General features: G+C 41.2%; 1 protein-coding gene across 1 annotated transcript in view; it reads left to right on the plus strand.

Annotated features, from left to right (window-relative positions):
* The window catches only part of NEO1 (neogenin 1), a 256,404-nt gene that overhangs the window by 48,317 nt on the left and 182,439 nt on the right, over positions 1-25,648 (plus strand). The window contains exons 4-5 of the mRNA XM_019533146.1: positions 16,040-16,315; positions 23,527-23,680. Of these exons, the coding sequence (XP_019388691.1) occupies positions 16,040-16,315; positions 23,527-23,680 (430 nt within the window). The remainder of the gene's footprint in view (positions 1-16,039; positions 16,316-23,526; positions 23,681-25,648) is intronic.

Raw genomic sequence — 25,648 nt, forward strand, 5'->3', positions numbered from 1 at the left:
CTAGGGCCTATACTTTTTAACATCTTCATCAGTGATGTAGACATTGGTGTCAGAAGCGGGCATCAAACTGAGGACAGGAGGGTGATCCAGGCAGATCTTGACAGGCTCATGAAATGGGCGGACAAGAACCTGATAGTGTTAAACATCAAAAAATGCAAGTTTCTGCACCTTGGGAGGAAAAACCTGCAGCATCCTTATAGGCTCGGCAGTGCTATGCTGTTTAGCAATACAGATGAAAGAGACTTGGGGGTCATGATTGACCACAAGATGAACATGAGCCTTCAGTGTGATGCTGTGGCTAGTAAAGCGAGCGAAACACTGGCTTGCATCCATAAATGCTTCTCAAGCAAATCTCAGGACGTCGTTCTCCCGTTGTACCTGGCCTTGGTGAGGCCACAGCTGGAGTATTGTGTCCAGTTTTGGGCTCCACAGTTCAAAGAGGATGTGGAAGAGTCCAGAGGACAGCCACACGCATGATCAGAGGTTAGGAAAATAGACCTTATGAACAGAGGCTCAGAGCTATGGGACTCTTCAGCCTGGAAAAGCGCAAGCTCAGGGGCGATCTGGTGGCCACCTATAAGTTTATCAGGGGTGTTCACCAGGATCTGGGGGAATGTCTGTTCACCAGAGCACCTCAAGGGATGACAAGATTGAATGGTTACAAACTCTGCTGTGACTGATTCAGGCTGGACATATGGAAGAACTTCTTTACTGTCGGAGCCCCTAGGGTTTGGAATAGACTGCCGCCGTAGGTGGTTCAAGCACGCACTTTGAACGCCTTCAAGATACATTTGGATGTTTATCATGCTGGGATCTTATGATCCCTGCTGACTTCCTGCCCCTGGGGCAGGGGGCTGGACTCGATGATCCTTCGGGGTCCCTTCTAGCCCGAATGTCTATGAAATTTATGAAATCTATGAAAATGAGAGAGAGTAATTGTGATTAAGCCTCCAATTTGGTACACAGAGGTTTGTCTGTTTTTCTTATGAAGTTACATTATAGAAAAAAACGTCAGTATTGTAGAACTTGTCTGTATTCAGTGTGTTTTGTTTCAAAATTAACAGTAATTAAAATCTCTTTTCATAAATATATTCCTTTAACACAGTGTTTTATTATGTATGTGTCTAGTACAAGCACAATGGGATCCTTGTTCGTCATAGGGCTCCTACGTAAATATACTAATAAAAAAATAATACCTTGAAATACTGTTCTTTATAAATGAGCCTTTAGAGAGGCTGTTTTGAGCTTTTGAACAATTTTGTTCCACCATATGCTTTTTGACATGCAGGAAGTGGGGGGAAAATAGCTTAAACTACACATTGTTTAACAAGTGTATAATGCCATATGGGTACATAATACTTAAATAACAAATGATTATGGTTTTATAATGCAGTCTACATTCATGAAAAGCAATCCTAGGGAAGAGATAAACAGAGGCAGATGAACAAAGTATAAATTTTTCTTGGGTGTTCTAATATATTATGTTTCTAGCTTTTATTGTTACAATTGAATTTAATGTATATTTTAATAATAAACATATTGTCATAATGTGCCACCTGTAGATTTCATTGCACCAAATTAGGGAGTCGTGAGTATTGCTTACAGAGTTTTGCCAGCTAATTATTATTAAACACTTGGAGTGCTGCCTTCTGAATTGCAGCAGGGCCACTTTTCTTTTTCTACTTACAGAGTCTCTATTAATTGGAAATATGACATTTTTTTCTTTCAGAAAGAGGTTTTACTTATTCTACTCTTTGCAAAAGACCTGGAGAGTAAGAGGAAATCACACAAGTCTCTTCTAAGAGGGATTCCATATTGAAAATTGAAATATCCATACATACCCTTTCCTTTATTTGGTTTATATATCCTTTACAGCTCTCTGTAGTAATATTGCCTTGGAATATTATTATTATATTGGGAGAATTGTAGTTACTTTTGGTTGAAGTAGTTCCTTTCTTTCCTTTTTGTTTCTTGCTCATTGTTCCGTTGTAGGGAGAGTTGGGTGTGATGGGTCGAGTCTCTTTTTAAATAACCTTTTTGCCATGTTTATTATTGGTGTTTTTAAGGTATGGAAATGTTGAAAGTGAATTAAATGACAATTAAGTATACTTACTCAAGACATTTTTTCTGCAGGGCAGGTAGTGAAGTTTAAAGAGGCTCTTAATGTTCGTGCATTTCAGTATATACTAAAGTAATATACTTTTATAATACTTCATGATAAGTAGTAGAAAAAAAGAACTATTTGTAAATGTGTGCTCATCTAAAGAGTTTTATTGGTGCTTACCTGGGATGGCCTAAAAATAATTGTAACGTTGCTGCCAGTGAATAATGAAGTCATACCACATAGAGGCTGATTAAACCTTTCTACAATATTACATTGCAGCATTCTATACTCCTGTCTCTTGGCTTCTGGACGTCGTCCTTTTTTTTTTTTTAAATTAAAAGCACCTAAAAGATGGAGCCAGTGAAGGTTCAAGCATTTCTTTTTTGACTTCTGATCCTGCTTCACTCTTGAATTTCACTGACTCAGTGCCCTTTGTGGGAGAAGCTTGAGATTCAGGGTACCCTTCTGCACCTTTGTCTTTAACTTTACGTGATTGAAATCCAAGAATTTTGATTCCAGGCAATGGAGAAGATTCTGTTGTTTATCTATTTTATGTTTCGTTTATGGACAGGTGGAATGACTAACCTCTTATAAGAGACTTCCGTTTCATATAAGATAGTTTGGGCTTTTGGTAGTAGGTAAGAATTTAAATATAATGGCTAGGGACAGACATTCAGAAAGCCTGCAGCTGAATTGCTTCAATCTTTGCAGGTTAGTTTAACCTGGCTAGGCTAAACCAGTTTGTAACCAGACAGACATCCCCTCTGGACTGAGGAAATGCAGGTACATGCCTGCAGTGGCTCAGCCTAGAAACCAGGGGGTGCTAGAGCAGCCCTTTCTTCCCTTCCCATAGTGCTGAGCTGTGGGGGGATGTAGCCAGGCCCCAGCAGGATGCTCTGATTAGGGAGGCCTGCTTGCACCATCCCAGGCTTTTCCCTACTGTCTGCTCAAGGGGCAAGAGTGTTGCCAGATGCCAGCCCTGGGCTAGCACTCTGAGGCAAGAGGTGTGTGTGTGCAGTGCATGCATCTGTTGATGGTATGGAGCTTTTCAATCTCCCTCCATGCTTTTTTATATTGTCTGCAGCAAACTGACAGGTGAGCAAGGCAGCAGGGGGCTGAGAACAGTGCTTATCACCTCATCAGCAAAACAACAGCCTTTCTCCATTAGTTCAAACTCTTCTGAAACAGCTTACCAGCTGACCTGTTGATTAGCTCCAAAAAGCCCTCAGCAGCCACTGTTTGTCTGCCTGTCCCAGTGAAATTGGACACCCCCCCCATACCACATGGACACATACAGGTACCCGCTCATGCACACACACCATTAGCTACCACACCACATGGCTCTGGTCCGTGGGCTGGGGTCCGTGCTGTGGCAGATGGGTTGAGGGGATCTCTGCCTGTCCAGCAAGCAGTGAGGGGGGGGGGGGGGGGGGTAAGGCAGGGGGAAACCAGGCAGATGCTGCTTTACCTGCAGTCTCTGCCAAGCTTCAGGCAGGGAGCAGAGGGGCGGGGCCAGCCCTGACGTGGAGCAGAGCTCCACCCAACCCACAGAGCATGCCGGGATGCTGAGGGATTCTAGTTTATTTTAAATGAGTAAGGGGTCTGGGACAGACATTGCATAAACTGGTTTTAGCCAAATCAGTTCAGTCTGATAATACCTTCAGGCTTATTTTAAACTGTTTTCAGCCACTTTCAAACTGGGTTATGTGCACTGAACATCTGTTCTGTTACAGGTTTAAACCACTTTCTAATCACTTAAACTGGTTTGTGCGTAATGTCTGTCCCTAGCCAGTGAGGCATGTACATGTACAGAACATTAAAAGTTGTAGTCAGACAGTGAAAACTACTTTTAAAAGTAACTGCAGGGAAAAATTATCTTTGCCTTTTTCTCTTTCTTTCTTTTTTAATGGGAAATGATAGGACTTCACTTCTCCAAAATCAAGGAGGACAGCTTGCAAAATCTTCCTTGGGTCGTGGGTAAATGTTCCGTTGAAGCAATTAAAAATGAGCCTCAAAAGATGAAAAACATCTTTTGAAGTGCTTCTTTAGGAAGCATTTCCTGAAATGTTTTACACACACAGTGAAGCACAGTGCTCTGTTTCCCTCCACCTCTCCCTATTGTACCTTATGGCTGGAGAGCACTGCCACTTCAGTGATTTTTTTTTTTTTTTTTTTTTTTAACAGCTCCAGTGCAGGAGATTAGTCACAGGTCTGCATGGCTTTGAAGCATTCCAAATTGGAGCAGAGTTTTGAGTGCTTCAAATGTATGTCTCACCATGGTCTTGGAGAAGATTTTTTTCCCCCCCATGTGTGTTTTGAAATTTGGATTTAAATTGGTTTTAACAGAATTTTAACACTTGACTACATTCTTCCCTTTTCTTGAAATTGTTCATCCTTGTCCTGTGACATCAGATGTCCCATTTTGCTACTTCTCTAAGGAGGTCTCCAGGAAAAATGGGAAGTAAAAGCTCAACATTTTTAATGGAAAATGGCAAAGTGAGGGGGGGGGCATTATTTGAAAATGTGGAATGTTTTTCTGAAAAGAAGCTTTAAGGAGAAATGGTACTAACTCCTGAAAATTTAGAATGACTGTCTATTAACTATTAATAGACAGTCATTAAACTATTAAAATTTAGAATGACTGTCTATTAAAGAAGAAGTGTTCAGAGCATATGGTGATTGTGTGCTATAAGAATGTCTCAAAGAATAAATAGAAATACTACTTTGTAGCCTAGGAATTATAGATGAAATGATTTAAAAAACCCCAAAACAGTAAATTAAAAAAAGAAATAGTATGAAAAATACCTCTGAATTGAAATCCAGAGAGGCAGTTGGAGAAAGTCACTCAGAGATGGACTGCTTAGTAACAGTGGGTACATTATATCTAGAACTTGGCAGTGTGCTTCAGTAAGAAATCGAGGAACCAGAAAGAAGAGACGGTTTGTTCCCAAAAGTGGTTCTACATTTTCCATAAGCAGATTTTGCATTTTAAAAAAGCAGCTTATGTTCTCTGAAGTCACTGCTTGTTGCCATGTTTTTAGGTAGAAGGAACTATAAAGCAGTCAACCTGGACCACTTTTTGAAAAATCAGTGTATAATCCAGATAATGAATTTGAGGTAATATTTCAGGATTGCAAAATTTTGTGTTATTTTAATGGATGCTTATAACACAAGGACTGGTAAAATGTCAATTTTTGTTTCAGAATTAGCTGAAAATCTAAATAATGTATAAGGTATCAAGCTCAGTTGAAGAATAAACTAAAAATGAAAGACCCTTCAGGATAGATTGAGTGTTTTTAAAGTGAAAGGGTACAAGTTACTTCACCTTTTTTGTTCTCCCCTGCTGTTTTAAAAAGAAGGGGAGAGTTGGACTTAACTGCCATGAATTCATCAATTTAAAAGCATGGCCTGGGGGCAAGACCTGCAAAGAGGACCAGTTTTTATAGATCTCTAGTCTAGGATCTGACTGTGCTTGATAATGCAGGATTAGAGCCTGTCTATACCCTACTGCTTCCCAGCAGGATTTCCCTATTTATTTAGGACATAGCTGTTTATGTAATAGAGAAATAGGTCATACTCTTTCACTTAACGTTCCATTTTTCTTCTGCCATGTTATAATGGCAAAATTTGTAGGGGAAAGAAAATTGCTTAAAACATAACTATAGGAGGGAAAGCAGGATGCTAAGTGGAGGAATAGGGTGGAGGAAATACATAAAATTAATTTAAATGTTTTGGTTCACTGTGCATTTTCTCTAGCCAGGTCATTGTCATCTGAGCATTTACCCAAGCTACTTGAGGCACTTACAGGTTGAAGTTTCTTCTGTTTTCTTTAATTCTTCATTGATGGATAAGGCTAAAATCTTTATTCCCTTGCACATTTTGTCATATTTTGCTCCACTATACATGGTTCTTAATTTGGTAGCCTTTTTACAACTACTTATTCTACTTGGTATTAGGGTATGTCTCCTCCAGGTACAGGGCAGCAGAGTATCAGGCTCTCTCAATATGGCTGAAATTGGCTGCCATTGCAAATATTAAGGAAAGATGTGAAGTTTTGAGATATTTTTGGGAGTAACTAAACATGCAAGATAAGTGCATTATTCAGTAAAGTCGGCAAAGTTAAAACACGGCTTGTTTCCTATATTGATTTATTTTCCATCCTCGCTGAATCAGCTGAGTGATTTTCTTTTAAGTTGGTATGTGACATAAGTAATATCCAGTTTGGTTTCTTTCTTTTCTCTTTTGAAGGGGAGATCAGTGTACACAATGTAGTATTTTGTTTTGGTAGAGTATTTTTATTTAAAAATGCATGTAGTTTTGCTTATATTAAGAGTATGTAGGTTGAAGTATGACTTGTAATTGGAGAAGAAGGCAGTGTGGTTTGTCTGGGTCCTTATTCCTGCAGAAGTTCATTAATTGGGTCTTGGATTGGACCTGGCTATTCTCCTCCTCTGGCACATATGAGATTTAAAAACTCCATTATTCTTGAGGGTGTTGATCATGTTCTTCATGTTGAAGTTTAGGCAGCCTTTTCTAGATATGCTGGGCCTCAGGCCTTAGTAACTTGGAGATAAGGACTGAATCTTCATATTTGATTTTGAGTTAGATAGGAGCACGGAGCATGAAGTGGGCAGGGCATATCATGCAGACTGAGAAATGAGCAATTCAAGGCAATTTTGGAAGCTGAGGTGGAAGGTATCAGACCTTGAGGTAGACCAAGGCAATGATGGGAAGGTAATATAAAAACTGATTTGGGAGGGGTAAGGGATGATAAGATGGAAGGAAATTGTTTAAGAGAGGAGGAGATAGGGGCCTACAACCACCTTAACTGAAGTCTTCTGAGGCCTGTGAGAAGAGAGAGCGTGCACCTGTGGGAAGTTGGTGTAGAGAGTAGAGTACAGGTTGATGAACAACTCCAGCGTGGGTCAGCAACCTATAGCCTATGGGCCAGATTTGACCTGCAGAATGGTTCTATTTGACCCATGGAGCTATGATATTGGTGGCAATTTGTGGGGGTTGGGAAACCAGAAGCAGGGGAGCAGTGGCAATGGCAGCTGGATTGCAAATGCTGGCCTACCTTTGGACCCACTTGCTTTATTTTGATGCACTGCTGCTTAAAGGTTGCTGACCCCTGACTTCTGCTATTGTGTCTGAAACAGAGTTTGTCAGTCCTGGACTAGCTTTTCCATGCGTCTCCAGACCCACAGATAAGACAATCATCCTCAACTGTGAGGGATTGCTAAAGAAGGTATTCAGTGCTAGTTTGGGGTTTCCTAAAGGCTGATAGTTTACAATGCACTCCTGTGCTTGAGATGGGAGATGAGAGAGGCTTGTATATTGGTGCCTATCAGGGTGAGAAGGCAACTGGGACTCGTAGTAGAGATGATATCTTTTATTAGACCAATAAGGAACAACCTGGATACCAATCAGGATGAGATGTACTCTCCTAGCCAACAAGAGAAAAAAGAAAGCATTACTTGCTGACTTTCCTCTAAGAGCCTAACATCAGTGAGGATCTCATGAGAATTCCTAAATAATGACTTTAATTGACCAACTGGTAGGTGTGTACCATCCCTCAAAGATATCGTACCATGACCAAGGAAGGCCAGAAGCAATGGGTACAGATTATGCCTCCCCCCACACCCTGTACAACCGTGTGTATTTCTTAAATTTAGAAAAGGTTTTATATTCTTAAAAACATAGCAGAGTCTATATACTACCTCTTGGTACTTAAAAGTTTCTGTATGTTGGAGGATTATTTTCTGCTTATGCTCAGCATGCTTTTGGAGAAGCTGGCAATTCTGAAATTGGATTGCGTACATGTTGAGCTGTAAGTGCTGTTACCCATGGTGGCATGAGTTTTTGAATAAATTCCCAGTCAGTTGAATAGTAATTTGTCATTATTGATTTATTAACATAATTTCTTGGACTGTTTCTGGTAGTGATCCCACTGCTTTTACATTAATCTTGTTTAATATACTCATTTTTGAAAAATGTATTGGCATTTCACTAATCAGTTATTGTACACATCTGAGTCATTCTCATAAATGAATCAGTTGACTATTGCTGAATGTTCCCAGTGGATGCTGTTAGCATGCACCTGCTATACTGTTGAAGGTAGCAGGTGCATGCTGACTTTGTATTGACTTCACTGGAATTTTAATAGACAAATTTCAGTGGAGCAAATATCAACTTGATTCCAGTAGTGTAGGGGTTAATGAGACAGTATTCTTAATTATACTTGATTTACCCCCTATTGTTTAAAGTAACAGTAGTGTTTCAAAAATAACTTAGGACAGTTAAAGGAAAAGTGTTTTTCTGTTTTAAAGTTTTAGACTGCATTTTGCAATACTTGTGCAGTTTTACTGATTCACCATTAGGGGATAGCTACATTAGTATTGATGCGCTTCTCTTTCTCGATCAAACTTGTGTTGGCCTCACTGCTGAAGAGAGGTTCTGAAGAAGGTGGCTGATAGGGGGAAGCTCCCCAATTGGCCATTGTGGGACCCTTTCCTTTTTGACTGGCCACTGAGGGTACACTGACTCAAAAAGGTTGAAAACCCCTGTCTCAGGACAGCTGAGACTCTTGGATATCCTTTCTCTGAAAAAACATTCAGCAATTGCACAACATTTAAAAAAAAGTTACCTCTTGCATGTCCTTAAGTGTTCCTGTGTTAGAAAATGAGAATCTGATTTTTCCCAGAATCATGTCACATAAAGATTAGGTCACATAAAGATTGGCACCAGTAATGCTCTAACTCAGTGGTTCTCACCCTTTCTTGTACCAGGACCCATTTGTAAACATTGATGGCCAGTCCCAACCCAGTAAATAGTTTAACTGCCTCTCATTCCTCACCAGTGCTATAGTAAAGGGGAACCAACAGGCACTGCCCAACTGGGATGGGGCGCGGGATGGAGCTGCGAGTGGCTTGTTTAGTGGGGGCACAGGGATGGAAGAAGGGCAGCTCCCATTGCTGTGTGCACTCCTGGGCAAGCATAGTTGGGGGGGCATGTGTCCCTCGGATCAGAGTTCAGGGTGAGGGCAGGCTGCCACAGTGGGTTTTGACCTGGGCGCCAAACTTTGTTGCTACAACACTGCTCTCAACCCATAGCCTCCCACCTCCCCAGCCCAGCTGGTGCTCCTCCAGCCCATCTCTGAACCAAGAGTTCTAGAGTTTTGCATTTCTTTTAGTCTCAGAACAAGACAGCAAATGCATCCCAGCAGAGCTCTGCCAGCCTTCAAGGGAAAAGCCACAGTCTCCCACATTTTTCTCCTCTAAAGGAGAATCTATTTTTAAAGTTTCTTGATCTACTTTTTTAAAGTTTGTTCACAACCCTTTCATATATTCGTGCAATCCACTTTTGTGTCGCAACCCATGGGTTGAGAAATGCTGCTCTAACTTATTGCAGTACAGGGAAAAGGAGAGTGTGTCTGGTTTGTAAGCATGACAGTTTGAACTTTCTTACATCTTTCAAAGGAAGCACAACTTTTTAGGAATGCTTCTTAATCATGTTCTCAATCTCAAATATTGTATTTGTATGAAGTGTTCTTCTTCTTCACACCTTTAGTTTAAAAGCTGTATCAGCAAAACTTTTGTGGATCTTTTAACATGAAACATTTATTCATTTCTTGCTAGAAAGGTAGCTCTCCAGTCCCAAGTTGGCCAAGTAGTGCTTTGGATACTAACCTTGTCTTTCTTTTGAACATGGGCTTTAATTATTTTTCATGAGCTTGGGAGGCAGTACCTTGAATAGTATATTCTGTCCAATATTCTCCAAGATTATTTTTATTTTGTTATTTTTCTTTTCTCAGCAGGGAGCTATATCCCTTTTCATATTCATGGAATGTATTCATTCCAGTCATAATTTCCAAGAAATTGGATAGTATGAACTTATGTTGGATTTAATGAAACATTTCAAGGTGATGATCATCTAACTTTTCATCGGGGCAGTAGAATGAGGGAAACACTTGGTCACCTCTGATACAAGGGATGCTTCTCTTAATCCTGTTGCTCTTAGGTTCCAGACGGGTATGACGAGACGTCAAAATGTTCCATGTGATGTACATAAAAGCTACACTCTGCTCTCTTTCAAGTTTCACTTCAGCCCCTTCGGGTTTCTCCAGGCTTTTGGTTGTCATGATCTTTGCCCTTGAAGGAAGGGCAATTGATTGCCCCTTGAAGGAAGGACAATCACTGTTCAAGTGATTGATAAAGGTGTTATCTCTGTAGGTCAGTTCACTGGCTTGCTCAATTTCTTATTTCAGCAAGTGTTTGCGATTGATAGTGGAGACTGCTGGGCTAGTTAGCACATTAAAAATTCTCTTGCTGAGTTCATATGGTATGATCATGTGGTCATCAGTGCATTTGCAGAATATGGGGTGCAGCAATGTAACTGAAATGGTGTTGTGTGATATTGTTTAAATACACATAACTTCCTGTTTCATTTTCTCTTGCAGAGATCTGAGTTTGGGGTACTTCAGAACCTAACTGATTGACCATCACTTTGGATGCTCTAAACATAAAAAACCAAACTCTTTAATACATTGTTTTAGGCATAACCATTTTAAAATAGCTGTATTGCTAAATTTCCCTAACATCAAATAAGAGGGGCCATAATTAAAATGCACGGACATGAAAGATTCATTGGGAAATACAAAAGTGTAAATTGTGTAAAATGTGTTGAGCCCTTGCACAGTGTACTGTTTTCCAGAAGTTAGGAGGGTTTGATAATACTGTAAAAGAATTTTAAGAACAGAGGCCAAGTTTTCTGCAAAACCTTCAGTCAACTTTCTATTTACCTAAAATCTGCAGGAGTCCTCCATATATTTTATTAGACTTTTCTTTTCATAACACATGTTCTGTGTGAGGCAACTCCTTATTTACCTACAGACTTTATGAAGGGGGCAGAGAAAATCAGGAAAACTGATATGCACATATTAATTTTGTACGTTTCTCAACTCTGTCACGTCAAAGCCCCTTTTTGTGGGAGAAAGTAAAGATGCTTCTCAGGTAGGGTTATTCCTTCAAAAATGTCATCCTTTGGCCGTCTTGTCATTTTGACACGCAAGCTATTTAAGTAAAAAAAAAATTGCAGGGATTATTTTTATAATGGTGAGATAATATATCTTATCATTCCCTTTTTACTTACTCTCCTGAACCATATTTACTCAGACTTAAAAAAAAAAAAAATCAATTTAGTGCTGAGTTTAAGCCTGGAGAAATTGATCTTGAAAGTTGAAAGCTTCAGAAAGTTGAGAGAGTCAGTGGAGAGTGGGTTAAAATGAAAGTTAAACTGCAGCTACTGCCTAACATAGTTTCTACTTTTGTGGCCCTCATCATCCTATCTGACTTCTGTGGCCCCTGGGACAAATATGCTTCTTTCCCAGTCGCTTTGCCAGAAAAGTAGATTTAGGGTTTTTTTATTATCATTATAATGCATATAGTTGCAGGAGAGAGGTCATGATGTATTGCTGCTTCTGTCCAAAATCCAGCATAGGCAGCTGGTCTTACCTCCTTATTGGAGGAGACAAGGCTGTCTAGAGACATAATTGGCAAAAGAGAAGGAATGTTGGCAGAGTGAGTGGAAACGTGACTTTTAAGTGTTTTTTTGGGTCTGGAATATATTAATTCAGTACATTGAGCTATATGTTTGTGTATTTCAGACTTTCGCACTTAAGGCCTGCACGAGTAGCCTTGTAGATTTTAACTGAAAAGTCTAGATTAATATGTGCTTTATTCCTCTGCTTTTACTTTCAACAGCTCTGACAGTCAAAGTATTTCCTGCCCTGAGTAAGATTTCTTATTTGACATCTATGTTGACTTGTGCTTTGTTAGGGAAAACTTTTGATGACTTACAAAATAATGTGAAAATTTGACCTAGTTCTGGAGTAAATTAGACTTTTCTTCCGTTAGTACTGTACTAGTGTTTGCTTGAATTTCTCACTTTTATTGAGGCTTTTCATATCCCTCTGGAATATATAAAAATACATGGCAGATAGTATACTTAATCTACCTTGGAAAACTCAATTTTGTTTAGCTTTTAGTTGATATGTTCACTAAAATACTTAATGTTTTTTTAAAGGTTGAAAATGTGTTTTAGTTGGCATGAGTACGTGGAAGACTGTGAGTGTATTTGAAAGTCAGGAAATTCTTTAAGTTCTGATGTCACTTTAATTCCACTTCTTTGCAGTCATCTATTCTCTGCTTACTTGGTGGAAACATGCATAAGTTTCTATACAGATGAAGCAAGTCTACCTGCTGCATATACAAATTACAGGAATATTCTCCTGCATCATGTAGTAGGGAAAACTTTTACTCTTCTACCTTTTTGGGCGTGGCTTATATACAAAGGCGTTTGGTTTGCTCTTGTTTCATAATGCTTAGGGTCAGAAGGGACCTAAATAAATCATCAGGTCCGACCCCCAATATGTAAGGTTGTGTAGATTGTCACAATGGCTAAGTACAGACAGTCAAAAAGCCCAAGGCTGAGTCGATTCAATTTTCACAGGTTAGTCTAAGCTGCATAGATTGAACTAATAAGCAAGCGAACAGATGTTCACTTTTGAGTCTGGAAATGCAGCCGCATGCCTGTAGTGAGCTTTAGTCAAGTACCCCACCACCATTTTGAAATGTGGGACACTGAATACATGACACACTGCAGGCATTTTAATCATACCAGCTGCCAAGATCTGCTCTAATGCTCCTTTCCCACCAGACCTCGAGCATGTATATAGCTGCCCTTTCTTGCCCATTTCCAATTAATTATTCCTGTTTCTTCACCAGCCTTTAGGTTTTTGTGAACATCACCAAACTTGGCTCAAAACAGTTCACTCGGATTCTCAGTCTGTCACATATGATTAGTATGGTCCTGCCCTCCATGAGGTAGAGCTGGACCAGTTTGCTGTGTCCCTCACCTTCATATGAATTTTTGGAGGATCCCAGGACTCATGACAAGATCAAGTCCTGAATGATTGGAAAATGGCAAATATAGTGCCCATAAAAAAGGAGGATCCAGGGAACTATATATCAGTCAGCTTCACTTCTGTCCCTGGAAAAATCATGGAGAAGATCCTCAAGGAATCCATTTCTAAGCACTTGGCGGAGAAGGAGATGATTAGGATATGGATTCACCAGGGGAAAGTCATGCCTGACCAACCTGATTGCTTTATATGACAAAGTGACTAGCTCTGGATGTGGGTGTGGTCAAGGCAATAGATGGATGCCTCCATAACCCACAGAAGGGAGTCTCCAACTGCAACTACCCATCACTTATTATTGGTGGCAGTGGTCTTGATCCTTCGAACTTTGGGGATGCTTGGTCTGGCTTTTTCCACCAATAGAGATGTTCTTCCTCCCCTGTTGCTGGGGCTCCATATCTGTTCTCCAGGCAAACTACTGCAGGTGGCGTTGAAGATTTCTGCTTGTTGCCAGAAGTCATAAGCTTCCAGTTTCCACCTTCTTGGGAGTCCATGTGATCTTCTTTTTCTAGTGCCATCTTTGGCAATTCTTCCTTCACGGTCCTAGAGGTCTCTTCCAGCACTGAATTTATGAAGTTTTCATGGCAGAGGATGCTTCAGAGCCTTGCTGCCGCCTCCTGTAACTCTCTTGCCTGCTTCCTAAAGGACACCACTAGGAGGCACTGCTCACATCACAGGCAGTCTCCCACCTGGCGGTCACCGGGACATATCTGCAATCTGCAGTCTCCCCAGTGTCAAACGAGGACCTGTGTAGAAGCCTCGGTGAGCAGTCCTGCTTGGACAGATAACTTGTAGGTGTGAATAGAGGAAGAGCTGGAAGTGGCAGTGGCTCTGGTGTTGTTATGTCCTCCAACCATTTCTCGAGGTCTCTTAATCTGCCACCCCTCTCTCTCTCTTCCCGTCTCTATTCCAAGCGGACTTTTCCTAGCAAATTCACTTGCAAGCTGGCCTCTTCACTGCTGCTTGGTCACGAATGGTTCCTTCTTCCCTGCTTCCTCTCACCAAGCTTACAGTGTAGGAAGGTGAGGGACTTTCCAGGTAAATTCCATAGTGACCTCCCCCTTAAGGGCAAGAAGGGCTGGGGGGCAGAGGGCAGGTGGGATACCTGATTTCCCCCAATGCAAGATTTATTTTCCCTGTTGTGTAGCAGTGTGGGAGGGTGGACAGGACAAATTCAAGGCAAACCTCCAAGACTTAGATGCTATACCTGTAAAATTGTAACAATATTATAAATTTTCCAGATATAGAATCTAGTTATTAGGGGGCTGTTTTATATTCAGAGTAATCTTATATTTGAGTAAATATGGTAATTTCTTCACGGTTTCTGAAGTGTTTTGGAAAATTAGATTGTGAAAGATAGGGTGAAATTAAGAATAAATTGGTGTTGGAACTTTAACTTTTTCTATTTCCTGACTTATTAACATTTAATGTTTCTAAATACATTGTGCTAATTTGTGTTTTAAAGGGAAAAACTCTCATCTTTTTCTCAAGCTGTTATCTATGAATTTCTGCAAGCCTTTTAACCTTAGAATGAATCATTAAATGGAAAAGTAACTGTCAAGCTATGCAAAACACCTTTGACACCTCACACTGGTATTATTTGAAACTTTTATTAAACTTTTTCTTATACAGTGTGACATTTAGAAAACTTAAAAACCACTCTGGTAGCATGGGTGGCATGAAGCCATACAACTGACAATTTTTTTCCATAAATCCAGATGGATGTTATGTCATGGAAACTCGTCAACAAACTTCTTAATTAGGACATGTTTATTTTCAGTTGTACAGGTTTTCATTGAGGGCTACTGCATGCAGAAGCTTTGCAGACAATAAAACCATCCATTTTGTTGGCGTTTCTGCTGCACTACCATGTCCTGGGATGCACAGATCAGTTTTAAGGCTGTCTCATGATTAAAAAAAACCCACTAAAAACCTGTTCATAATGCTGCAATCAGGAATTTTCTTTGCAAAATACAACAAAGAAATTAAGCACTCAAAAATGTGTTGACTCTCCCATCCCCCCAGATGTGTATATGAGGACTTTAAGAGACTAAATCAGTCTTGTTACCATGTGTACCAGAGCAGAAATATTTTAAGGTTGGGATTTTCAAAGCAGCCTAAGGGAATTAAGCATCGCTGTTCCCTTGCATTTCAATGGGATTTTAACACCTGTTTCTCTAAGGCTTGTTTGAAAATCCCAGCTAAATGACTGTGACATTAAATCTATATCTGTATGCCATTTATGCAGTGAATCCTTAATGTTGATGTGGTAGAACACTTAAATGTCCTTACTTTTATTTTAATTTCTTACCTCTCTTACTGTATGTAAACAGTTTCAGGTGTTTGCAGTTAACAGAAGAGGTTGAATAGTAAAGGTTGTATGGCATGGGAAGTAGGAGCGTGCAGTGAGCTTTCTACCCTTTCCCAGGATCCTACATCAGGTCCTGGCACAGTGTAGGTTTTTGTGCTCTGCTCCTTGATAGTCATAGATGTGCGCAGTGGAGGCAGAGAGAAAGTAGAGCTTATTTGGACCAGTGACTACATGCTCCAGCTTGGCCCAAAGCATACACAGCTGGATAAGTAGGGAGTGTGTGAGCATGGAGAGGACCTGTCAGGGTGTTGTCACTTATCTCTGCTATACAGAGTGCTCCCTGTAGATGCAGATGAAGAAGTGCTTGCTTCCTCTCCCTTTCAGAGGCTTACATAAAGGCTTTTATAGTCTAGCCCTCCGTGTTTCTTTTCTCCAGTTAAACATATTTAAGTTCCCATGTAGATGCAATGTAGCTTTTGTTTTGTTCCTTGTGATCTTTATCTGCTGATTCTAAAGAGAGGGCTTGCAGCTTGTTTTTTCAGTTGCTAAATTTATAAGTCCAGATTTTTGATAATACTGTGACCCTCAACATAGTGAGAGTTTGTCTTAACCTTAACGTCTTCTATTCTCTTTTTACCTTTCCTAGGACTTCCCAGGTTCATCAGTCAGCCAGAATCGACATCTGTCTATAGAGGAAACAGTGCAATTCTTAACTGTGAAGTTAATGCTGATCTAGTACCATTTGTGAGGTGGGAGCAGACCCGTCAGCCACTTTTTCTGGATGACCGCATATTTAAACTACCAAGTGGAGCTCTGATCATTAGCAATGCAACGGATGGGGATGAAGGACTGTATCGTTGCATCATTGAAAGTGGTGGGTCCCCCAAGTACAGTGATGAGGCAGAGCTTAAAATTCTTCCAGGTATTCATTAATCTATTCTCTTTTATTGATTTTTTTTTTTCTGCTCCTTGGTTTTCCATTGAAAATATGATTAAGAAAATACTTGTGTCTTATCCCCTTGTGTTAGTAATGAGAAGAAAGGAAACCTGAATAGTATTACTTACCAGATCGAGTGGAAGGAATAGCTGCACACAGCCCCCTGCTACAAGGGAGTGCAGAGTGAAAGGGCAGACAGAGATGATTGGATCAGTTAATCTGATGTCTTGTATATCATAAACCATTACATGTCACCTAAATCGTCCATGTTAAGCCTAAAGACTTCAGTTAGACAAAAACTTTTTTGTCTTTTGGGGCACCTGTATACAAGCAGTGAGGCTGCTCTGACACTCTGTAATTAGAGTGCTTTAGAGCAGGCTCAATTGATTGAGTCTGCTGGAGCATAGTTAGTTCTATGGGCACTGCCTACAGCACAGTGGACTGGCACGGGTCATGTGCTATGTGTGACCCCTGCCAGACATCCCTGTATACTGGCTCTGGCACGCACAGACAGCTTGGGGCCTGATCCTGACCATTGCCAGAGCTAGCACTCTGGGATTGTCTGTTGGGGAGCCACATAAAGCACATGCCATGCAGGTGGCCCTTGTGCAGTGCAACACTGCTGGACCACTGCTGCAACACTCTGTGTGCTGGCTGCAGCATTGCCAGATCTGGTTCACAGACTGCCCTGGGTAGCCTCAGGCTGGCTGAGTTTGACACCCTGATTTAAGAAAAGCATTCTCTGTACCACATGAAAATAGTCCATCTCTTCCAGTATCCTGGAAAGAGGTAAGGTTAAACCTTATAGATTAGGTCTAGCTAATTGTGCAACAAGGCAGAGGGTTTTTGCCTGGTTACTTTAGGTCTGCCACTACTATCCTTGCTCTAAGTAAGGGCTCTGCTATCAAGAAAAGATTTCTTGGAAAAGTTCAGTAAAAAGGTTCCTACATTGGAAAGATTTATTTCAGACTAGGCAGCTTTGAAGAAGGAGACTAACCACTTGCTTGAGGACAAAGTTTTTCAAGTGGCTGGCTGATGTTTGAAATAACTTGGGCAGTGTTTTTGAATGTGACTAGTATTTATAAGTCCTTCAGTGTTTGCAGTACCCATCTCAAGGCCTTTAAAGGTCTTTAAAGATTGTCCCTCACTTTCAGAAAGCACTGAGTATCCAACCTCTGAAAATCTGACTTTTTTGAGATGTCTGTTCAATATTAAAAAAAAACCCCACCTTAAAAAAAAAAAAAAGGAAAAAGAAAAGAAAAGAAAAAACCCCCAAAATTGCTTTCAGAAAATGTTGTTTAGGTAAATCTGATATCCTTTATTAGACCAACTAAAATAGTTGGAAAAAATTCTTCTTTGCAAGCTTTTGGGTACAAACATCCTTCTTCAGGCAGAAGAGGTGTCCGCAGTTGTTTTGTGTTCTTCCTGGATCAAACAGAAGCCAGTATGCTACACAGCTACAACCAGCACCCCCAAAATTGCTTGTCACTTCTGAAATTCTTGGCTATGTTTATCTTTTCTACCATATTACAGTTTTGTTTAAAAAAAAAAAAATCCCCAAAACCTAAGGTCCAATTATAACTTCAAGTGCCTGCCATATTTAGCATACCCTTTGATTAATTCTGGTTGGACTGCAGTGGTGTTAGTTGTTCTAACAAGAAGAGCTTTAAAAACCTGACCAGAAACAAAATAATGCTGATTGGATCTGGCACCCAAAACTCAGGCAACAGGCGTGAGTGTGTATTTATTGTGCTTTTTTTTTTTGGTTGAAGAAGCTTCATGCCTTCCCATCTGACTGTTGGAAGTCTGGTTTTACTTTCAGTGCTTGAAAAACTGCCCTGGCACTGTCTACTTTAAAATGCCACAGTGAACCTAAAAATTACCTCAATTCACGCTTCTTCTGGCTTAGTTTAAGAGCCAGGCATATGCTGTGCTTATGAAATTGTGTTTTAGGCAGGTGCAGCTTTAGTCATCTTTTGTAAAAGCCTTTGCCTTGAAGTAGGGGTGCCAAACGCATGGCCCACAGTTTGTGCTGGTGTGTCTTTGGACCGAACCCATGCGCTGCGTGGGGCATGTGCGAGCCCCAGCCCCATGCAAACTGCTTGAGGCACGGAGTCAGTCTGGGATATGTGCTGCATGTGGCATTGCACTAGACCAGCTCTGCATGCTGACTCCAGGGCCTGTCCGGATCCGGCTGTAACGGAGCGAGCATGCAGTCGGTCTGGCAAGGCACCATGTGCAGCACACACCCTGTCCTGGCCCCCTCTGCTATATGCAGCACACGCAGCATGCACTGGCTCTGGGGCTCGTTCTGCATGCAGCATGGAGTTTGGGGTGCCCTGCTGGACTGGCCCTGTTTTTGGCTTCCCTGTAGCCTGATCCTGAGTGGCTTTGGAGTCAGCTTGCAGGGGTAATCTACTAAGGCGTCTCATGTAGTGCATACCCTGAACCACTCTCCTGTGCTGCATGCAGAGTCAGCACACGTGCTGCATGTAGCACAAGTCCCAGAGCAGGGCTGACATGTGCTGTATGCACAGGTGGTTGGTCCTAGTTCAGCCCACAGACTAGCCCAGTGACCCTTATCTGGTCTTATGGGATAAGGTAAGTTTGACCACCCTATCTTTAAAGCAGTTTCTGAGTAGTGTTGCCCTGTATTGGGGAAGCAGTATGTCACTGGGGGGATGTTACCAGAAGATTAAAATCTTTTGAAAAAACTTATTGCTTCTTTTAGAGCTTGCTGCACGTAGCACTTAGAAGCTCTTCATACATGCTGAAGTGCTTTGAGATGCATTCTTGTGACTTCTAGGTTTGTGATGATTAAGGGTTTTTCAGAAATATTCTTGTTTATGTGCTGACCTCTGAGTTCAGCTGGCTCTGAAATTTATTCACTTGGTTGTAGTATATTTTTGGAAAAGATGTGTATTTTAGAGACTGCACCTGATGGCTTTTCTTTATTTCTTGGCTGAGAAAGTCTGAAAGTGCTTTTGGAAGGAGAGTTTTGGGTCTGCAAAAAGGGAGAACTTCAGACTTCCCGAGTGAAATCAGATTGTCCTTTAGAAAATTAGTCTTTCTTCCTGCTTGTCAGCTGAACAAGTAATCAGTTGCTCAATTTGAGGGGAACTTGAATGAAATATGTACATAAGATTTTTTTCAGTCCATTGCATTCTACCCTGTAAGTCTTTGCCTCACACCTGGTCTGGAGAACTTAAGCTCCCCAATGCCCATAGAATATTTATAAGCACCGTGCATCCTATACCCACACCAGTCCCAAATGATCTTCCATATAGTCCAACAATCAGCTGAAACAGAAAATCAAACCAATTAAACACGTCTGTGCCTTGACTGGTACCAAACCAGTTCTGAATTAAACAAGGAATGTCAGTCTGTCATCAGCCACCATGCCCATTGTTGAAGCATTTTTACTTATGGCTTTAACCAGTTTTATTTCATGTTTAATGGCAGAGGTGCAGATTTCTTCATAAATTTAATTTCATCTGCATGACTAGATGTTGTCAGTAAATCCATTGTTGTGTCATTTTGTACAGAAAAAATATATATTACTTCTTAATTGCTCACCCTAGGAAATACTCCAATCTTTTGAATAGCAGTACCTTCACAAAGCTTTTAAATAACTTGAGAATGTTAGTTATAGTCAGTTCTGTACTCCGTCTCCAGCCATGGAAACCCACCTATTCTGTCACATATATAAATTCTCAGCTAAAAATGAATTTAGACAAACTAAAACGAGTGGCTGCATAAATAAATCCCGGTATGGATAAGGTACATGTGTAAAGGTGCCAGTATTTCCTTATTTGATAAGACTGCCTATACCATCTTTTTCGTGAAGGGAAGATCTAAAATGAGATGAAAACTAATGCAATATCTTCTTTATTTCTGCATTACAAACTACCAGTTTGAGATCCAAAAGTTGCAAGCTTATATTTCAGTTTCAGTGAATGTTGCAAAAGAAACATCAGTTGAGAATAAACCAACATACAGATGTTCAGCTAATCCATTTAATCCTGTACCAGTTTGTGCGCATAGCATTAGGATTGATGTAGCAGACTTTCTGGTTGAAAATGTTATAGATTCTGCTTGTTTTTAAAACCAGTGAGCATCTTACTCCCCCACGTGTACAAGTGGGTGGTCTGCTGCTGCTTTTTATTTGGCTCCAAACCTATCCTTGACATGTAGAGCTTGCCTTAAAGTCCTCAGCCTTCCTACCACTTTCCAGCCTGCAAGGCATTGGTTTTTTGAGCTCAGCTTATTTTACAGGAGGAACGACTTGAATTCTAGCCCCAGATTTTCTAAATTCTAAGTAGAAGCGCTCTGTTTCTTTTGCGCTTGGTTTCCTTACGGCACGGTTACTCTCCTCTCTCTCTAGAGAATCATAGAAAATTAGGGTTAGAATATATCTCAGGAGGTCACATCTAGTCCAACCCCTTGCCCAAAGTAGGATCATCCCAGCCAGGGCTTTGCCTAGCTGTGTCTTGCTACCATTGAGAACAGTCCAGCTCCATTTCCCCCTTCAGGTATCTGAAGGCTGCTATTAAATCCCCCAACTTGCGCCTGCCTGCTCCTGTCTTTTCCTCTCCATACTAAATAAGCCCAGTTCCCTAAGCCTCTCCTCATAAGTCATGTGCCACAGCCCCTGATCCTTTTTCTCTGCCGGCTGCTGGACGCTCTCCAATTTGTTTACATACTTTTGGGGTGGGGGGAGGCACAACTGGAACTGGGCATACCACTTCACATATGGCCTCACCAGTGCTGAATAGAGGGAATAATCACTTCCCCTGATCTGCTGGAAATGCTCCTACTAATGCAGCCCATTATGCTGTTAGCCTTCTTCGCAACAAGGGCACACTGTTGGCTTATATTCAGCTAACTGTCCACTGTAACTTTTGCCGGTGTATAGTATTGTTCTATCCTAAGTCATGTAGGGGCTTTCTCATCACCAGAACTAGAAATGGGTCAATGGAGAGTTTGCTAGGGTTTTTTGTGGTCCAGTAGGTTGGCCGCCTACTTGGATGGCTCTGTTATTAATATTAGCGTTAACCTAAGCCTTAAGCATTAGCATATTAGTATTAACCTGAGAATTGAGCATTAAACATTATTATACCTAACATGTGATTAGATCTGAGGACTTGTCTGACTGCAGGGATTCTGTTAGTTGGGCCCCTGGCAGATGTTACACTTAAGATGTGATAAATTAATTGCATCTTAAATAGTAACTTATCTGCATAAGTTCAGGCAATTAATGGCACAGTAAAAAAGGAAATAGGCCACAAAATTGTTTTACAAAATATGTGTAATAATTCTGTGGCTGGTTTCTGTTGTGCCTTAAATTCAGTGTGTGGCTGGGTTAGGACTGCACAGGGCTCTCCAACCTGCTCAGGTGTGTGGTCCCTGCCACCTGGAATCGGCTGATTGTCAGCCAGGTCTGGGGACCACTTTGGGGCAGGTTGGAGCCCCAGTGCAGTCCCAATCTAGCTGACAATCAGTTGATTGTCTTCTGGCTCTGGGGACTGCTCCAGGGCCTGTGAGAGCCCCAGTGTGGTCCTATGCTTGCCAGTGCAAGGGTAGCTTGGTATCACGATCCTGGATTTTTCCTGAACTGGCAAGTAGGCTATGATTGAAAATTGGTTCCAAAATCTCGCATCCTGGCATGCATGTGTGGCATGGCCAGAGACGATTGTGGGATTGGGGATCAGATCCCATTGTGCCTTTAAATGGCTGTTTGTTAGTGGCCTTAGCTTCTTCCTTCATGGTGGGTGAGATACAAGCACATACACACCACAAAGCAGTGAATATGTAGTGATGAGCATATACCCCCCCACACAAGTACTCCTTAATGTTTTGTCTTTGAACAGTTAGTGTTAACAGGAGAGGGCTTTTTCCTGATATGGAAGAAATGCTGCTAGCATCTAAAAAGCCAGAAACTGCTGGGGATAGGGCTATGGGTTCCACCTTAAAAATTACTCTGATACAAGCGTGTACCCCATCCTATTCCAGCCTCAGGATACTGAGATCTTTCCAGTAAGGGGTTAAAAGGGCTCCCTTTGTGAGGAAGATTTCCCTTTGGGTAGTATTAGTTTTCTTTTACTAGGATTATGTACAGCACTGGGTCATGTGTCTTGAATTTTTTAGTCTTGGTACTACAGCTCAGTGCAAAGGGAACTGTTGCTCAGTCTTCCAGGCTTTGGACACGCTGTCTATTCTGGCTCTTGGGCTAAGTGGTCGTCTTTGATAATAATTCCCTATTGTAAAAGAACGGAGAAGCTTGCTTTGTAGCTTACTTGTTTTCATTCCAACTTGCTTAAACAAACTTATCCTGAGAACTTGTTGATGCTCTTTGCTTCTACAAGCAGCCTAAGAAAGGAGAAAGGCTCTCTCCTTGTTTAGCATAAAGCTTGCACTGATGAAGCATGTAAATCTTGCCAAATTGACTGTTTCCCTCGGCTCAGGATTGATTCTGCTGCAGGGATTTCATTTCCCAAAGCAAAAAGGGAATTGGTAGCTATCGTCAGCTTTTGACAGGCAGCCATGTGACAACACACTATACACAGTTTCCCAAAGTAGTACAGAATAGTTGATGGCGATACTTCAAATGCTGCCAATAGAGTCTATGTCCCAGGTTTAGTGGCGTGGGAAAGACTGATTAACTCAAGTTAGTTATCATAAGCCAGCGTTGCAGGTTTATACTTTTGCTCCGTAGACCCTTTAATTCCAGACCGGGAGAACATCCAATTGAAAGAGTAATTCCTTTTTCATAATTGGAATTTCCACCAAAGAGGCTTGTGGTCTGGGTCGTGACAAAAAGTGGTGAAGTCTGACTTCTTTTTTTTTTTAGGTACTGTACTCATGGTTGTTCCAGGTTGCTCTTGTAGAAGTGGAACTCCAGCAGAACAGACAACTGACCTATCTAGAGAGAGCTGTGGGGAACAGACTGTTAGTTTGAGCCTTTTGAGCTCTTTGCAGAAACTCAGTTTACCGGTGTAAAACAAATTACACTCCTGTAGAAATGCCTTCTTGACTTTAGAGCTTCATTTTATTATTGTATTAGGGTAAAGAGTCAGAGAAATAACTGGCCTTTTCACTCTTTTGAACATTTATTTAACTCAGACTTTGGTGCGTCATATTTCATTTCTTCATCTGGTATTTGGTCATTGTCACTAACTCATAATAAATGTTTGCAGATCCAGAGTTTCCATCAGACTTGGTGTTTCTGAGGCAACCCTCTTCACTTATCAGAGTTACTGGGCAGAGTGCCGTTTTGCCATGTGCTGCTGCAGGATTTCCAACTCCAGTTATCAGGTGGACAAGAAATGAAGAAGAGCTTATCACAGAAGGGTGAGTAATGACTAATACCTGGAAATGTGCTTTTCTTTTACCGAAGATTAGGATTGTAAGAATTCGCTGAACTGTGCTTGTTGTTTTTGACTGAAACCAACTACTTTCTATTTAATTTTAAACCAGCATAGTAGTTTCTGCTGTTAAATAGTAAAGAGCCTTTGGGTAGAGGGCAATGACAAGCCTCAGTCCAATTATGGCAAGCAGACTGCCTGTCATAGTCGTCAAGAATGATAAAGTAGCAATACGGTATTCTCTTCATATCCTTAAAAACAAGAGGTGTTTTAATGGAACCGGGAACCCTGTGATAGAATAAATTTGGCTGCTGGATTGCCAGTGGGGTATAAGGAGTGGTTGCAAAGGCATGAAGATACCTTTGGGTCAGTTTAGCAAGGGGATAATTCTGCCAACAGAATTACTCTGTTCGGGTAATGCAAATGTTAGAATTGAGTTATCAAAACAAGAAATGGTAAAATACTTAATAATTTCTAGAGCAACGAGACACAAGTATATTACAGCTTACTTCTGAATGATCCAAAGGGAAGATAAGAATGAAATAAGTGTGCCTGTAACAAATATGCACATTCTTATTAAAATCATCAATGATGCATAGAAGGGTTGGAGGGTAAAAAAACCTAGAGACATTGAAAAAAGGCGATAGGATAAATTAGCTTTGTAAGCTTTTTCTTTCATTATGAGGAAAAATAGTTGGAAATAATGTGATAAAAGGAAAACCAGTACGGCTTCTGGAAACACATTTTTTATTTCACTGGCTTGTTACAATTTTTGGAGTTTATTAGAAAAATGAGGAAATGTGAACAATGAGAAATCCAAGCCGTAGAAGACTAGTTAGGATATGAGGGCTGTAGATATGTCTCTCATTTGACCCAGGGCTGATTGTCTCATGGTTTGCACTGGATCAAAACAGGAGCAGCACAACCTTTTACACACATTGCCCTTCCAAGCTGCATTGTTGCTCCTTCACTAATTGGTGGTCAGTGAGAGCAAACAGCCTCACAGGCTTGTCTCCAGAATGAAGCACAATGACCCTACAGGTGTAAAACAAAATGTGCCAGGAAAAAAATATTAGTACATTTTATCCAGTATATTTCAGGAGGATGAAGTGAAGGAGGCTTTCTTCAAACAGCTAGCAGAAGTTTCCCGGTCACAGGCCCTGATTCTCCTGGGGAACTTCAGTCACCCTGACATGTGCTGGGAGGGCAATACAACCATGTGCAGGCAGTCCAGGAAGGTTTTGGAGAGTGCTGGGGACAGCCTTTTGGTGCAAGTGCCAGAGCAGCCAACAAGGGGCCATGCTCTTCTTGAGCTGATGCTTATAAACAGGGAAGAATTGGCAGGGAACATAAAACTGGATGGGAGCTTGGCAGCAGTGACCACAAGATGACTGAGTTCAGGATCTTGAGGGAGGGAAGGAAGGATGGAGAGCAGCAGAGCATGGACCCTGGACTTCACAAAAGCAGACTTTGAGTTCCTCAAGGAACTGATGGGCAAGATCCCTGAGGAGGCCAATCTGAGAGGGGAGAGGAGCACAGGGCATAGGAACAAATTATCCTGATATGCAGCAAAATCAGCAAGTATGGCTAGAGACCTATCTAAATTGTAGCAGACGTTTGTGGTGCAGCGCTGCCTTTAACCTTGCTCTTTTTGCCTGACACCACCTCCTCCCCCCCCTGCTGCCGAGTGGCTGAGTGGCCATTAATTAATGCATTAAGACTGTGATTTTTGCCTATCGACCACTCAGCAGTGGTGGAGGGAGGGGTGCGTAGTGAAAACAGGAAGGGTGCTACTACACCACAAATGTCTGCCACTATTTAGGCAGGATCCCCAAGTATGACAGGAGATCAGTTTGGCTCAGTACTAAGTGTCTTGTTTTACCTCAGTTTTCACAGGCAAGGTCAGCTCCCAGACTGTGGCAGCACAGTTTGGGGAGCAGGTGGGCAGCCAACA

The sequence above is a fragment of the Crocodylus porosus genome, unplaced genomic scaffold, assembly GCF_001723895.1.
Source record: "Crocodylus porosus isolate Cpor-Errol unplaced genomic scaffold, CroPor_comp1, whole genome shotgun sequence".
In the NCBI taxonomy this organism is placed as follows: Eukaryota; Metazoa; Chordata; order Crocodylia; family Crocodylidae; genus Crocodylus; species Crocodylus porosus.